The sequence below is a fragment of the Dermacentor variabilis genome, chromosome 11 (assembly GCF_050947875.1).
Source record: "Dermacentor variabilis isolate Ectoservices chromosome 11, ASM5094787v1, whole genome shotgun sequence".
Taxonomy (NCBI): domain Eukaryota; kingdom Metazoa; phylum Arthropoda; class Arachnida; order Ixodida; family Ixodidae; genus Dermacentor; species Dermacentor variabilis.
The window spans coordinates 2,041,520-2,059,117 of record NC_134578.1 but is presented as its reverse complement, the minus strand read 5'-3'; the positions used below and the strand labels follow the sequence as shown (position 1 = coordinate 2,059,117).

At 45.0% G+C, this 17,598-nt stretch overlaps 1 protein-coding gene across 2 annotated transcripts in view; it reads left to right on the top strand.

Annotated features, from left to right (window-relative positions):
- The first annotated feature begins 3,830 nt into the window (after positions 1–3,830).
- Positions 3,831–17,598, top strand: part of LOC142563797 (isobutyryl-CoA dehydrogenase, mitochondrial-like) — a 129,724-nt gene continuing 115,956 nt past the window's right edge. For both annotated transcript variants that reach the window (XM_075674417.1, XM_075674418.1), the window contains exons 1-4: positions 3,831–4,037; positions 10,174–10,274; positions 11,309–11,478; positions 16,049–16,158. In XM_075674417.1, the coding sequence (XP_075530532.1) occupies positions 3,935–4,037; positions 10,174–10,274; positions 11,309–11,478; positions 16,049–16,158 (484 nt within the window). In that variant the 5' untranslated portion in view covers positions 3,831–3,934. The remainder of the gene's footprint in view (positions 4,038–10,173; positions 10,275–11,308; positions 11,479–16,048; positions 16,159–17,598) is intronic.

Below are 17,598 nucleotides of genomic sequence, written 5' to 3'. Positions count from 1 at the left end.
TGTTATAGTGAGAAACTCTATGGTTAGTGGGCCACGCATGGTTTATCACATAGAGTTTCTCACTATAACACCTAGAGGGTAATCTGGCGCCACCGTCTATGGGAGTTTCTTAAGGGGGCACCGTGCCGTCATGGGAATGACGGTATATGTGTCTGCGAGGCTCGTGTTCGCTGGTGTTGTAAAAGGCTTCGTCTAAAACGTGGATATGGCTACGCAAATAACGCGTTCTCAAAGTAAAATCTTCATAAAATGTTTCCATTCACGCATATTACATCTTTACTCACCCACCATGCATGACCAAGCGAAGAAAAGCAAGAACAGAGACGACCAACTGTTTCAAAGCGAGCGTGAACCTTGTCGTCTGTCGTCAAACTTTAGCGGCCCGCTGATACTTTTTACGTAACATGTAGTCGTACACACAATAACAAGTTCTCATAGTTAAACAAAACATGTTTTCGCGTAATAATAAAGCTAAAACAGCTTTTCATGTGCTGTTCTAGTAGAAAATGAATCATTGTGACAGACGGAACGGTAATTGCCAAGCGCGTCTTCAAGGTGTCCTGTCTCTACGAGAACGATGCCAATCCGAATCCACAATATACCGGCATTCCCATGCATACCACAGCGCAGCAGCGCCAGATTTCCCTCTAGGTAATGTAGTGAGAAACTCTATGGCTGGGCCGGAAAAGGGGGAAACTCTAGGGCGCCGCCCTGTTGCTACTGGTCAATGTGGCCAGCGCGATTACTATTGAAAGAGCTGAAAAGGAGTACAGGTCACCTTATGCTTTGTCATCTAAAAACGCATACTTGATGGCTTTATGAAGGTGGCACATTAATATTAAGTTTACAGAAAGTGATCATTAACTCCGTGACTTATGTAAATCACAATGTACGCATTCATGCAATAAAGGATGACGCGAATTTCGGTTTCGAATCTGTTTTTTGGATGCGCTGTAGTTTCGTACAGTTTAGGTTTGACATGCGATCGTTCATCGACATTGGACGCTATGGCAAACTCGTGCCTTATGTGCCACCGAAGCCCCGAAGCGCTCTGGCATATACCTTCACATGTAAGTAAACGAATGTATCTCCTTGTTGAGAATATCTCGCGAGTAGGCAGCTCTTGTGGTGCATCACGATCGTTTGAGAAGCGTCACTGTAGAGCATTTTTCTGCATGCGGAGCGGTGTTTTTATTTGCATGCAGGTTTCCCTTCAGTAGGAAATTGCTGGACAGGCGGACCAGCGCACCGAAATTGTACTGGCGAAGCCACAAGCAACTCAAAGAATCTGTTTAATTGTTGCACTTTGAACAATCATGCTTGAACAAAGGCCACAGCAGAAAAACAGCCTGATGCCGAGTATTTCTGTGCCACGAAGTAATCAAGAGGCAAGTGCCTAATGCGGACGAAATCTAGTGCATCGAGACTTAGAACGACAGAAAGCTGAGCTAGTTGGTAAAGATTCCTTATGCAAAACAGAGGTGAGGCGTGCAGACAGGACACAAGAGTAGAGAAGTGGCCGGCGCTCGTGTTGTTTGCTTGTAAATACTCTACTCTTGTGTCCTGTCTGCACGCCTCACCTCCGTTTAGCATAACGAGTGCATCAACCCACATATTAATAGCGTAGGCGTTTTATTAACTGTGCAATATTTTCAACACTTCCTTGCATGCCATTTCATGTGGAATGTCTTTTCTGGTCACAAATTTGTGCAGCGAATCTATTTGCATGATCGAGCCGGGCTTGTGGGACCGTTCACTTGCACTTGATGCTGAGTATTTTACATGTATCCATAAACTCCATAAACATCCAACGATATTAAAAACAAGATATGCTCACCTTCCCTTGAAACAGAATCGATCAGCCTATTGCACATATCGTGCGGAGGACTTACTCGTGAATACTTTTACTATGCTTTTACCAGATCATCTGCCTTTCACTACGGCACACAGCAGTAAATCCTAATGTCATCTACGACATAAGGCTGTCAGTAATAAAATAAAAAAAGCTAGATTATCCTATGAATCTTGTTAAACAATTATTCCAGTCTCTTAAGGAGGCTGGGAAAGGGAAAACTATACCGTCGATCTAGCATTGCAGCGGCCACCTATGCTCGTTGTTTCCATTTCTTGCACCGCTGCTCATCTTCTAGTTTCACTATTCAAACGCAAAGCATTCGCAAATATGTCTTCTTTAGTATATTTATGAATTTATTCATTTACCGCCAATACAAGCGCTTTGTGCCTGCCGAAATGGCAAGACAAGCGCTGAACAGATCGCAGAAGCAGGCGACAGCGAACAGGTTATAACTAGCGCCACTCTGCTCGTACGTTCTTTCCCTAGCGGCAAAAGGGGCGAACTAGACCAGGCGTGCTGGAGGAGGGAGATCTGTTCAGGTCTGGAGTTCAGTAGGTCGTGCTAGCGGGTTTATCACCAGGACACACCAGGGTATGCATTCTTGTGCGATTCTGTTCCCGATTTAACGCCAGATAATAATTATTTATTTATTTTTGCAACAGCTATAAGAACCGTGCATTTACTTATATAAAAATACTCATCAAGTATTTATGGAAATAAAAATGTTGTATTGTGAGAAAGTTTTGCTCCCTTAAGCGGAATGCTGCAAGTGTCGTCTGCTACGACACCTGCTCGTTGCAAACGCGAGACATTTCTCGCAGACGACAGACACTTGCGAACTCTCTCGCTCTTTCGAAAGGCTGCGTCAGCTGTCACGATTTGCTGAACGGCTTCAAGTACTTTTAAGCACATCTGCTGCAGTGCTAGCTAGGACGCTAGTGGTCTCCTACGAGTATATGCTTCATCATACTTTATATTGACGTACCGCTCCCGAAGCGTTATGGCGTGGCTTTGAAATTACCCATTTTGCGACCCTAGACTACAGCCAGGAAGCAGCAACCTGTCCTACCACAAGTAAGTTTGTGTTTTCAAAGTCCTAAAATACGCAGTTGAATGAGCACATAAACGAGCAATGCATGATGAAGCCCTCAATAAAATTTTATTGTCAAGCCACTAGAAGTACAACTGTATATGCCTTGTATCAGTAGTGCTTTCTTTTCCCTATTATGAAGTTTCATAAAGCACGTAATGCTACAGCGCCAACCTAACACACTTAACAAACCAAAGTCCAAACGCTCAAAACATGTTCTTTCAACGTTTACGATGCCGTCGCTTTCTCGTCAGGACTTCGACACCACACCGCGACACAAGCATCGTCTCAGTCGCTGGCCCAGCGCGCTATCGCCACTTCGAGGAACATAACAAAGGCAGATAGCTTTGCGTTGCACTGTCCCACTGCAGGTTATAGCAATTGAGCTTGAAGCGAAACCAAAACTGAAAAAAAAAATACTTGTAGACTGCTTCGCCAGTCAACAGAACGCCAATCCGAAGCCTGTACTCCCCATCATTCCCATGATGGTTGAACGATCGCAGCGCCAGATTTCCCTCTAGGTATATTAATATGAAGCTCTATGCTTTCACCTTTTAATTTTGCTTGCACCAGTATTTGAACCATAGACTTTTTCTCCCGGTATATTTCCCATTTACTGGTTACTTCATCCTGCGGCAACGGCGCCTTCTTTGCCTGCCTGTGCTCTCGAGATGCTTTCTGTCGTTCTGCGATCGCTTCTCGTATCTCCGTGTTCCACCAGCTTTTCGCTTTCTTTGTTCCTTTCGAACGAACATGTTGTTTCTCTTTCCGTATTTCTGTCGTTATTACACTTATTTCCGTATTTCTGTCATTATTACACAAGGCGTAGCTAATGAAGCGCCGTGCCGCGGCGGCTCTCGCGCCGCGGGCCACTTTCTGCACTGTGTCCGTGTGGACTCTAGTGTGACGTTGGTTTTCTTATTCTATGGCTTGGCATTTTATGCAGCCTAAAAGCAGACAGCGTGGTGGTGCTTGTAGCCTGTGCAAACATGAGCGCGTTTGGCATACTCGCAAGACACTGTCACCTGCGGCGGATTCTTCGCTTGCCGATGCCCAGTGCGTGTGCCCGTAGTGCGGCCACATCACTAGATGGTGAGCGCTGCCGATTATTTGTAAACCGCGCTTTTATGAACCATGCTTCCCGACTGGCGAATAATTCCGGCGAAATAAATAAACTGCCCATTCGTTTTCGTGGTCGCTTGTACTACGTGCTAGACAACACACTTTCATCCTTTCCCCTAAACGATAAACAGTTGCAAGCGGTGGCGTAGGCAGAAATTTCGTTCGGGTGGGAGCTCACGTTGCAGCTCGGCCTCCTCCTTATGGAATTTGTCGAGCGATCAAATACATGAATAATAACTACATTGCCATTGCCAAAGATGCTGCAGACGAATTCTTGAACGCTACGCACTGTCAACATAAGTAAAATGTATTTTTCTTATAAAGAAATATACTCGTATGTACCAAAAATTGCGCCAAAATAACTGATATCAATGCTTCCATGTTTCTTTTTGTCTATTTATTAAGTAAATAGAATATCACACTAACTTATGAAATATATCAGTTCGAAACCAGCAAAGCAGTCCACGCGGCTGATATGAAAAAATGTAAAGGCCATGAAATCAACAAGCAGAGGACAAATATTTTAATGAAACTTCGTCATTCAAAAACTTTGTTTACGTTTGTGTACATGTGCAATGGCCAGGAAAAAATCCCTATAATGCTGTCCTTTGTTCCAATGTATTGCGCAGGAGCAGCTGTCACCGGTCGTGTATTGTCTAAAAGAAATTATAGTCTCAACAGAGAGAATATATAGAAAGCAGAAGTTCTGCAAAATATATGAGGACGAGGCAAATGTAAGTGAGCCAATGTGTATGTATGACAAACGGGGCACTTTATTGAAATGTAGTCTCTGTGAGCATTTAGACATTTGTCCCAATGACTAACGAGTCGTGTGATTCCCGTCTCATAAAACGCCTTGGGTTGCTGCTTCAAAAAGTCTGTAACTGACTCTTCCACGTCGACTTTCAACACGAATCAGGTTACCTTGAGCTGTTTTTTCAATTGCCCCAAAATGTGGAAGTCCCAAGGTGACAGGTCTGGGCTGTATGGCGGATGTTGCAGCGTTTCTCACTTGAACTTTGCCAGTTTTATGTTAACCGCATCAGTGACATGAGGATGGGCATTGTCGTGGAGCAAGATGACCCCATTCGTCAATTTTCCACATCGTTTTTTCTTCGACTGTGACACGCAGCTGATCTGGCATTTCACAATACTGGAAACAATTAATAGTCTGCCCACGTTTAGCAAATTCAATCAGTAATGGCCCCTGACGATCAAAAAAAAAGAAAAGGAAAGTCAGCAATACCTTTCCAGTGGAAATGACAGCCTTTGCTTTCTTTGGGGGTGGTGAATTCAAATGTTTCCACTGTAAGCTTTGCCATCGTGTTTCAGGCTCATAGTAGTGGCACCATGAGTCGTCCCCGATCACAGCTGCAGCCAAGTTGTGACCCTCATTGTGATATGGGATCAGATGAGTCAAGGCAGCGCCAAACCTTTCCGTCTTCTGGCGGAGGTTCAAAATGTTGGGCAGCCATTGTGCACACAAGAGCCGATAACCGAGATGTTCATGAATTATGGTGTGAGCCACACCGTGACGGACGTTCACACGCTCTGCCAGTTCATCTATGCTTATCCTCCGTTCTTGTCTAATCAGCTCATCAACCTCTGTAATTGTGTTTGGGGTGGTTGCAAAGGTTATTGAGATTGCACGGTGGCTTTTGCCCAGTCTTGGATCATCTTTGCAATTTTCACATCCTTTTTTGAACTGTTTGCTCCAATGCTTCACAGTGGCCAATGAAATGCAATGTTCAACATAAAAGGCAGTCATACGGCTACTCATTTCTTTTTGAGAAACACGTTCACCTGTCAAAAACCTCACGACAGCACGCTGTTCAACTTTTTGAGTGTCCATTATGTCACGTAACCATGTTCAACCCAATGTATGAGAGTATTACAGAACATTTATGCTCACACCTGCGTGTCACTTCTGTAAATGGGAGATGCATGTGTGCTACACGCAAGCCTTGCAGATAATGGACTGAACCATTATTGCGCAGGGTAGGTTGGCCCACTGTCATTTGACTCGCCCTCATACATTAGAAATTCGAAGATACAATGGAATGTACAAATGCAAAGATACAGCTTGATAAAAGGCAGAAGAGCGCTGCTGGAAGCAAAGTTCACTGCACGTATACACAAAACCTCACAACAAGAAAATTTAATATACGTATATGTCACCAATAAATTAAGGTATCTAAGAAAAAGTCACTATATATAATGTGTCAAACAAGGCAAGTAAACATGTGAAATCACAGATTCACAGATCATATAATTCTAAGGCTCGCCCCCCCCCCCCCTTCCCTCCACTCCCGCTGTCCCCACTTTTCTCCCTTGCGCACACAAGATTGAGCCCCCATCGTCGGCTCGCCCATGCCCCCCCCCCCCCCCCCCCCCGGCGCTTTCACTCGCACATGCAGCATGCGGAGCGCGGTCACGATGTTATCACCCGCAGACTTTATATGGAACGTGAGGGAGATGGCAACAGCAGAAATGCGCCTGAAGTGTCCACACAATTGCGCAATAATATAGTAAGAGTATTTGGCAACTGAAGCTTCGCATGACCCATTACTTTCCACAAAAGAAGAAGTAACAAAATCGAACTCTTACCATACGAGAATTCGCTGTGCCACAACATTGTCTTTCTTTTTTTGGGGGCAGGGGCACCCAAATGAAAAAAAAAAAAAAGTGAAGGAAAGCATGTTGACCACAATCGAATGCCTACTTTGGGCACCTACTGAAGGAATATAGAAGAAAACGTAAGACGTTTGGTTAACGGAGAACCATACGCATAGTGCTCGGTATCCTACACTGGCTAGACAAGACATTCTGGAGAGGCGCTTAAGCCAGTGTGTTGCAATCCATCAAGTCCCCAGAGTGATGCCGGCGAGTGCCCATTGGTTTTTTTCTCGTCTGCTAGCCAGAAAGGGTCCAAAACTCTGCCAGGCAAAAACCCACTCGGCCAGGCATAGACGAACGTGCGCCGAAGTGTGCTGCGTGGCAGTCGGGGCAGCATGAGAAAAATGCAGGCGCTCTGGCTGACTCTGGCAGCCTGCGGATAGAAACGAACCAGAAAATTGACGAAGCTCTATGTGACCTCACAAATAATAGCCAAAGTAGAAAAATAAATAAGAATGTATAGTTACCTTTGCTGGCATTAGTGTCTCGACATGGGTGCTTTGGTGCAGGTGAAAAAAAATGTTCATATTCTTTGCTGTGACATGATCGCACAAATGAAACACCAGAACACTTCGTCTCATCGGACCTCACTGCGTGCTTTGTCAACTTGTCTGATGGCGTCTTGATTTGGCTTGTCTCGTTATACGGTCTGATGTACAAATTTAGAAAAGTTAATGCACCTCTGGCATCAAGTGTTTATAACAAACATCAAACCCACAAAGTTATAGAATTGAAAACCTAAAGCACGGCTTTGGTAATGTCAATGTATATTTTGCATCAATAGTTTATGAGAACTTTATACCACAAACTTTCGGAATCAAAATCCATGCACTCTGTAGATACCACAGTCTTGGCAAGATGCCATGACGAGCCCGCCGCCATCGAAACGCCTTTGAAACTTTGCGCTTGGGTGGGGCTCCTTGCTTTATGTGACTCCCGGTGCATGGGCGTCGCTACGAAATCCAGCCAGAGTTCACAGTAATTGCGCCGAAATGTCTCTTCGTGCATAAAAAGGACATTCTAGATGAAATCTGGAATAATTTCCGGCGACAGGGGTTGTTTTGGTCAGCGGTGCATGACAACACGAAATTTTTTTTTTTTCTGGGGGGGGGGGGCTAAGCCCCCCCCCCCGCCTCCTCTCTATGCCCCTGGTTACAAGTACCTTGCAATCTAGCTATTCTGTGCTTGTTTGGCCCATATGGAGTAAGATAACGCACTCTTTGGTTGGATTGGCTGACAGGTGAATCAGCGCATTAGACGACTGCATAAACAAACGTTCCGCAGAGATTGGTTGTAAAACGCTTCCGCTGTGACTGGAGTGAGCTCTTTCATCATCTTTTTTACCATAACAAAAGCTCACCGGAATGGTTCCTTAATTATTATTGTGTCTTATCTATCACTGACAGTCGGGGTTCACTATGATGCCCATGCATTGTGATATGGTGAAGCACGAATCTTTAGTCCTAGGCAGCCAGCTTTGCGAGTATGACATGCTAGTAGCATGAAGCTAGAACATATGGTAGACACCCAATTATTGCTGAGATTTAAAATCTTGTTTTTGTTATACATTAGATAAACTCGAAGGGACCGTGCAAATCTGGCTGTCTGTTAACCAGCTGCTGAGTTCACTGAGGAGATGCGCTAATATTGCTCTGCTATAAGTACTGTTCATATTTAGAGAATTAATCTACAAAACTAAAAATCAACTATTCCTTGTACACCCGGATAATCATGACACAAAACAATAAATGAAACATCAAAACCAAAAGGCAGTTATGAAAAGAGATTTAAGTGATACAAAGTATTCTTTCATGCACTCTTTGTTCATGCTATTGTGTAATTTTAGCTGGCAAGTACTGAAAACCTGTGTCCCGTCAGAAATGCGTAAATTTCACACAGCTTAATGAAAGAATTCTTTACTGCCTTCATGTTGCTAAAAAATTAACCAAAGAATTCAGGGCGTTATCAGCCGCTATGTGTGTGAACACCACTGGCTTCCTCGTGGCTCCTCGGCAGTGTTCTTGCCAGCATTATCAGCCTGCAGAGGCACTTCAAGCACCACTTCAATTGTCATGTTGGCAGCCCTGAAGGTTTCCACATTATCCTCAACACTGGCATAGCTCTTCGCTGAAATACCAGAGCTATTTTTTTTACCTACACTTCATGCAGGCTTACGTATATGAGTATAGTGTCGGGCAGAGGCTATGATGTCATGTGCTGCACTTGGCTCGCTGGGCTGTAGCCAATCACAGCTGACAGCATGTTGACGAAAAGCGCATGACTCCGCACTTCGCCTGACTTCGCATGTATTGGCTGCGTATATGCCCTCGCCTGAAACTAAACGCCAATGTACGAGTTTCCTATCACCAACAAATCTAGACAAACTGCAGCGAAATGCATAGCGAATGCACAGTGTACGAAGACAATGTCTCAATGCATATAATACAGCGGAGAGTCTGATAACAGCCCACACCATCTGTGAGTAAGACAGTTTTATCTTCTTGGAAGATTCTTGGATGCTCAAACAGCAGCCATACATCTGCGCACCGCCATCATGCACGTCTCGCCGAATTGGTCATCCGCTGAAAGTCTCACGCCAATGTGCACGTACGACTACATTCTCCAAGTCATTCTTCCTCCGAACAGCAAGCGACTGGAACGACCTTTCCCATGAAATTGCAGCCATCACCTGTCCATCAACCTTCCTAGAAAAAGTTACATTCCACCTGTCATCATGAAAAAAAAAATGTTTTACTTTCTCACGTTAACCCCACCCCTTATGTAGAACCCCCTGCAGGGGGTCATTAAGGAAATAAAAATGAAATGAAATGAAATTAGCTCACCTTCCTCTGTGACACATGGTCACGTCAGCACTTCGCTACTGTCCTTGCAGCGAATATTCACTATTGTCGCTATATCAGCGCCGACAGTCACAGACAAAATGGCACCATGAATTTGCAATGCCAGCCTGCTTGTTTGTCGTCTGCTGCCCACACTCATCGAAGCCACAGTGTAGAAAGTGTAGTTTTCATGCCATACTACAGCTATAAATTATGCCTTCGTGTAGGTGGGCGGCGCTACACTTTTCTACACCAAGTAAAAAGAATGGCGACTTCCTGCACTAGCTACATTTGTGTAGCCAGTTTAGTAACGAAAATAGCCCCGCCATTTGCTTGTCCTGTAGCTAGCAGATCACCTGCTGAACCGAGGATGAAGCATCAGTGGTGGACAGTTATAGAAGTTCAGCTTAACTGAATTTGTGATTCTTGTTAAAGGGATATTTTTTCATTGTGTCTATGGGAAACCAACCACATGTTTACAAAACTTCTTCATATCCAAAATTTTAATTAACCAGGTTAGTTTTAACAGGTGTCTGTGCTATATCCATTTGTCAAAGTTCATTAAACAGGGCTGTTCACTTTTGCCACAGCCACCATCGGACTGTCCGAAGAGCAGATCCAGATGCAGCGAACAGCTGCCGAGTTTGCTGAGAAGGAGATGCTTCCAAATATGATGGAATGGGATGAAAAGGTGAGTGTGTGCACGCATTATCTAGATTCGCAGCGTAGAGAACTGTCTGAAATATCACAATATTAATTGCTCACGTTAATTCGCGTCGCTATGGAGGCTTATCATCATCATCAGCAGCAGCAGCCTGGTTATGCCCACTGCAGGGCAAAGGCCTCTCCCATACTTCTCCAACTACCCCGGTCATGTACTAATTGTGGGCATGTTGTCCCTGCAAACTTCTTAATGTCATCCGCCCACCTAACTTTCTGCCACCCCCTGCTACGCTTCCCTTCCCTTGGAATCCAGTCTGTAACCCTTAATGAGGATCGATTATCTTCCCTCCTAATTACATGTCCTGCCCATGCCCGTTTCTCTTTCTTGATTTCAACTAAGATGTCATTAACTTGCGTTTGTTGCCTCACCCAATCTGTGGCTTATATGATAGCTCTAATAAAGGTTACTCAGGCATACCAAACGGTTATGTATCTGCTTTTGTTTATTCTGGAGATACCATGTGATTGTTTATATGAAACATAGTACAATACTCATTGAATGATATGCAGCCAGTAAGCATTAATGTGGGACACTCCATATGTGTAATTACTCACGCATTTCATGTCATGTCGCTATGAACCTGGTCATTGTAGGCAATGCAGACTTTGAGTGTATGAGCCAGAATTATGCCCACGTCACACAAACTGAAGAAGACAGGAATGAAAGTATGTGCATTAATTATTATTAAATTGATGCATTTCACTCCATGAGTGTAGCATATTGCCAGTATTATCTAGGAGTTGCCATGATGGTGTACGGTCAGAGCAGTGTAGTTTTCCACACAAAAGAAAGTAGGGTAACCCCCCAGACGACAAAAATCTGACTAGACAAAGTACTACAAAATACAGATTTGTAGGTGAAGCTGTTTCATTCTTTTGGAGCAGTGGTAACATTCTGATGGCTGAGCTTGTTTTAAACGTCATAATGCTGCCTTAATTGTCAGACCTTATTGCTGTTCACTGATACAGTGGGAACTGCTAACTTCGTTTCTACTTCTACAGGAACACTTCCCTGTGGACGCAATGAGGAAAGCAGCTGGACTTGGCTTTGGGGCTATTTACATTTCAGATGAATATGGAGGGTCAGGGCTCAGCCGCCTTGATGCTTCGGTGATATTTGAAGCCCTTGCGAAAGGTTGTGTCAGTACGACTGCTTACATCAGCATCCACAAGTATGCAGCCTTTCACTTTGTTAAGAGAAATTGCTTTGTGTTGGGCTCTGCAATTCTTTTGCAAACAGCGCAAATAATGGGATAAAGAAAGAGGCACACGACATAGGCGCCATGTATGGAGGGCGCCTGTGTTGTGTGCCTCTTTCTGTGTCCGTTATTCGCGCTGTTTGCAAAAGTATGTGTTCGTACCAACAAGCCCGGCTAGCCACTATTCTGGGGCTCTGCAAATAGGTCTTCATTTTATGCAAACCAGTGCACCCCCTTGTTCTTCTTGCTTAGTTTGATGAGTGATTTATTAATGAAGACATACCTTGGTTGCAGACTTTTACCAATCTCTTACCCCTGCTTAATTTGTTTATTATGCCATTATTGTAACCAGCCCATAACTTACATGCACTGATATTGCTCTACTGTCAGTATTGCCTTAAGCACTCGCGTCAAAGCTTCTAGGGCACGTGTCTGTCTAAATGTTATGTTGGAATGGGAAGCTGCTGCAACACATGCTGGCCAAGTCAGCTTCTTGCTGAGTGAAATTTGCCCAAGCAACTAAAGTAACAGCAAGGATATTATAGTAGAAACACTTGAAACGCTTTATTTGTAATGCCTCAGGACCGCGAGTTTATCAGAGACTTGGATGAATGCCAACATTATACTGATCCATAAGAAAGAAGACATTATGAATTGAAATATTTTAGGCCCATTATCTTGCCTGTAGTATTCCGTAGCTGCTTTCACCAAAGTAATTTCCAACAAAATTGAGGCAACACTTCAGTCAACCCAGAGAACAGGCTGGCTTCAGGAAAAGGTATTTAACAATGAATCACGCACATCTCATCAATCAAGTAATTGAAAAATTTACAGAGTAAAACCAACCTCTTCATACGGCTTTCATAGATTTCGAATGGCACTTTATCCAGTAGAGATACCAGCAGCAATGTAGGCATTACGTAATCAAGGAGTGCAGGAAGCATACCTGAGTATCTTGGCAAATAATCTATAAAGATTTCACGGCTACCCTAAGCCTTCACAAGAAAAGTGGAAGGATTCTGATGAAGAAACAGGTCATGCAAGGAGACTGTGATGACCCACTTATGGGCAAAGGTTCGTGTTCTCAATGGTTCGGTTGGTTCTCTTAGGCGGAGCCTCCAAGAACCCAATTGAGGACAAAGCCGTTGGTTTGGACGCACACACAAAGACTTTTAATCAAACAAAAAAAGAAAGAATAAAGCAAACAGAAAGAAAATAGAAAGCATTCTTAAAATACACACTCAAGCGGACATTGCGGTAAAGAACACACATATAGGGCTTGCACGAGGTTAACGAGGGCGCGAGTTCGGGCTTGCCACGAGGGCGGGGACGCGTCGCAGTCTCGACGCGGCAACGCGGCGACAAGCTGGCAGAAGGAGTGGCGCCGGCCTCACCAAAGGTCGCGGCGTAGGTCGACCGACCGGGCGCCGGGAGCGCGGCAGCTCTGGCGAGGCGAGGTAACGCTGGCGGCTTTGTGGCAGGAGTGGACGGCGGCGGCGTTCTGGCCGGGCAGAGAGCTCGGGCCCGTAGCCCGACTGCTCCCCTCTCGCCCACGGGCACGGAAGCTCGAACGCCGGCCTCGGGCAGCAGGCGGCACGACAGACGGGGGTGGCGTTCTGGCCGAGCAGCTGGCGTAGAACTCGGGCCCGAAGCCCGACTGTTCCCGTCCTGCCCACTGGCGCAAAAGCTCACCGGCCTTGAGGAGCCGACGGCACGCTCAGGTAGACGGGCGACGCACAGGAACAGGTTGGCAGGAGGCCCCGGGCGGGTGAAGTCCTGGTGGGCTCGGGTCCGGAACCCGACGGCCCGTCTTCAACGCCCGCTCCGGTGGTTGACCTCCTCCCGCCGTCGTTTCCTGGGACTCTCCTGGCGTCTCCCCGGCGTCTCCCTGCGTGTCGTCTTGCGTGTCGCCCCCCTTCTGCCAGCGCACCACGCTTTTTCTCGTGGTCTGGCCGATTTGGCATTTACTGATTGGCTGCCCGATGCCCCGTGGTCTTTTCTAATTGGTTGCTTTTTTCCTTTTGTTGTCTTTCCTGCGCCGCGCGTTCACGTGCCGGGCGCTCTTCGGCGTCGTTGTTTTTCCTCCTTCCAGCTCGGCGCGCATGCCCTCAGCGTCGTCTGCTCTCGACCGTCCCTAGCCCCGCACCACGTCGCGCACCACACATCACAGAGACAATATCTCCGATACTATTCACTGCATACTCAGAAAAGGTACTCAAACTGTTAGATGGGGAAAGATTAAAAGTGAAGATCAATGGTGAATATCTCAGCACCGTGTGGTTTGCAGATGACATTGTCAGAACACACATGTGCTCTTACTCTGTTGGCAATTCGGTTCTGCCAGTGGACTTCTTGTGGGATCCTTAGCCCCTTCTCAGGGGCAGTGCCTGAGTAGTTGCTGTATTCTACAACCAGAAACCTGGAAGCTGGCCAGGTTCTTCAAGGACTGCTTTCGATTTGTGTGCTTTTGCGAAGCACCTCCAACAGCGCTCGTGTTTGTCTAGTTTTCTCCAATTTCTCGCACAGTTCCCGAGAAGTCATGTAATATATACTAACAAGCTCGGTTTGAAACCTTTTCTCAGAGATTGTCCTCATCACTTAGATGGAAGTGGCTTGCAACAAATATTTGTGAACCTTAGGTGACAAAAGTGTAACAGTAGGTCTGAAAATTAACATGCAGAGGACTAAGGTAAATTTCAAAAGCCTGGCAGGAGAATGAGAGGCCCAATAATAAATTTCTGCAAAGGTATGTTTATCTAGGCTAACAGACTCGGGGGACCCTGATCATAACAAGGAAACTTACAAAAAAGTAAAAATGTGTTGGAGCACATGCTCTGCGCATTATTAAGTTATGACCAGCAGCTTGCAGCAGGAGTAGAGATCTTCATCCTGCAGCGGACATAAATAGGCTGAGGTTCTAATAAGGTAGCGAATCTGAGAAACCTGCACTAAGGCAAATCAGTGCTGCGGAAGAGAAAGTACATGAAAGGGAAAAATTGTTATCCACCTGAGTGTAGTGCACAGCTTCCAAGAAAACCCAGACAGGTTTCTCAGAAAGAAAACCTCGCAGTTGAAGAAACATTTGTCTGGCAATCCCAGACCAGGTTTCTTCTGTAGCTTCATGCTACGTTTGCATGGATTTCATAACCTGCATTAAGGGAAGAGGCAGTGCCACAAAGGAAACAAAGGCATGCAGTGCATCGTGTCCTTTGTGCGTGGCTACATCATGAATAACAAACTGACCCTTATTGAAACAACACGGCACAGGAAAGTGAGAAGATGGGTGACCCCTACCTAGATGAAAACAATCAGAGGAGCACAGGGCCTTGATTTTTTCTAACAACAATGTTATGCCAACAGACATAATATTGTTGACAAAATATGAAACCAAGAAAAGCATAGAAGGGATTAACAGCTTTTCAACACCCTTTTAACACCTTTTCGAGGTCATGTATGTATTATGTACTATGTGGCACCTGCAGTTGAAAGGATGTTTTGCACCTACTGCCATGGTTGCAAGTGGCATTGGCTAGCGCTCCCAGGACTATGGGTAATGCATGCAAATACCCAAGAAAGTGAATGGAGGGAGGGCTCTGGCTCAGCTGGTCAAGCATCGTATGCATCATTTGGAGCTTGTGCGTTGGGCTCCTGCAGGTGACAAGCTACCTTTCTGTCTACTTTCATTACCATTTCCCTTTAATCAGGATATAAACTTATTGCAAGTTTGTTAGAAACTCTTTCTTCAATGATTTCCTTGGTCTCATTGTCTCTTGTCTTCACATGGCAATGTAGATTAACGCACATCACCTTGTGTACCTGCAGGTATTTTGACTACTGCATAAACCTGTAAATGCGGTTGTATTTGCACAAAGGGTCGCCTCTCATCTTTAGCCAAATGTGATGTGCACTTGCTGCAGCACAGATTAAGTTGCAGAGTATGCATTCTTGCATGACTGCACACATCAAGATGTAAACTACGGAGTCATGTGCTGCAGTCATAGCAGTGTGTAATGCATCCTGAACAACACAATTGCTGGTGTAGGCAGTGCATAAACTGTGTTACCGCATTTCTTATTGCATGCTGCGTCTTCTAGCTGCAGCACGCTTGGTGTCAGTTGGCACACTGCAGCAAAAAAAAACATTGAACCACTGCCAAAGCAACTTTACAGCAAGTCCTTGCTAGAGGCTAATACAATGCTTGTGTCTGTCGACACCACTGTAGATTGAGCTCATGCTACTGAAGCAATGTGACGCTAAGAACCAACACATTAAACAGTGACGTCTCAGCTATTGCACAGTCTGACTGTTTGGGCAGGGTTCATAGCATTCGTGACACAAAATTTGTGTTGGCAAATGTATATTTCAAAGGCAACAGCAAGCAGTACACTCATGCAGCACAGTTAGCACTGTGTAGATATTGTAAAATAACACTTGCTTATGCAAGTTGCAGCAGGATATGGAAAATGATGGTGGTGTGTAAGCAAATGCTCTCTAAGGCAGGGCAGCATTTTCCTGTGTGCATTAACTTGCCAATTTCTTTCAGCATGGCACTGTGGATGATTGATGCTTTTGGGAGTCAGGATCAGAAGCTGAAGTGGCTTCCCGAGTTGTGCACAATGGAGAAGTTTGCATCATACTGCCTGACAGAGCCAGGTAATTTCTTGGGGACAACCACACCGCTAGCAAGCGCTTGCCTTTATTCTGCGCGTTGCTGTAGTCTGAAGGTAATGCAGTGTTGCCTGATAAGGATGCCTCATCATTTCTGTGAATAAGGCCATGCGTTAACACAGGTAAGACAGGGAAGCACCTTGCGTGCCATTTTATTGGAAGTAAACAAATAACATGTAATCTTACTGGTAGTGTTCCATTTGCCCTTCAGCAAAAGGTTGCTATCAAAGACCCTGTTGTTTGTGTTGGCTGTACTTGGTGATGAATTGTTTCTTTTATTCTGGCACTCGTTACTCTTACCATGAAATGCGTGAAATTACTTAGTTGCTTTTTGAACGGTGAAGTGGTTGGCTGCTATTACTGCACTTTTATGCCACAACATGCTTTATGAACCTTTCTCAAACAGTTTTCCTAATGTGATCATGCCAGAAGATTTCTGTAAAGACAATCCTTTGGCTGTGAATACAAACCAACATTGGTGCTGTGAGCATCACTGTTGTGGTCTAGCATGCATTGTCACTTCAGACAGTAGCTCAGTAGCTTGACATAAAAATTGTTACAGCGCAAACACATGCAACCTCAAGGTATCAAGGACGGGACACAAGCGCTGACTGTGAACTAAATTTTATTGACGGAAGACGGATACGTTATATAAGGGGAAAGGCAGAAGTGAAGGGGGAAGGGAGTAATACAATCGGGGAAAATGACATTGCGCATCGATGAACGAATGTGCCAGCAGTCAACGGAATCAGGCGCAGAAAAAACAAGAAAACGAGAAAAAAACGAGAAAAACACTAGAAAAAGGCGAGGGATACTAACATACAATCAAATCAGTAAGCAGTCGCTTCCAAAAAATGAAGCTCTGCTGCAAAGAGGGATACAGAAGGGGTGCTTACGCACTTGCTGCCATATTTGTGTATGTGGAGCGCTTCCAAACTGACGTGCACCGTCGCGTCGGCACTCTTGCCGAGAATCTGTGTTTGCGCTGCAACAATTTTTATGTCAAGTATGCACCAACTCGCCCAGAAAGAAGTTTTAATGAAGCTCAGTAGCTATGGCATTGTGCTGCTGATCACAAGGTTTGATTCTAGCTGCATTATGATGGAGACAAATTCTTACAAGGACTTGTGTACCATGCATTGGATGTACATTCAAGAACATTGGGTGGTGGGAATTAATCTTGAGTCCACCACCACAGCGTGCCATATATTCAGGTCGTGGTTTCGGCACTTAAAACCTGGGAGTTTAATCTGTCACTTTGGACAAAGCTGGCAGCATATCATCAAAGGGGGACGATTAAAAGTAGTTCAGATAGATTAAAAGAAGAATGTCCATTTGAATCTGTGCTCTGGAATCTGCATCCCCAAAATGTTGCAGAGTTGGACTAAGTTGTTGCTAACAGGTGCCACATGTTCTTTTGACTAC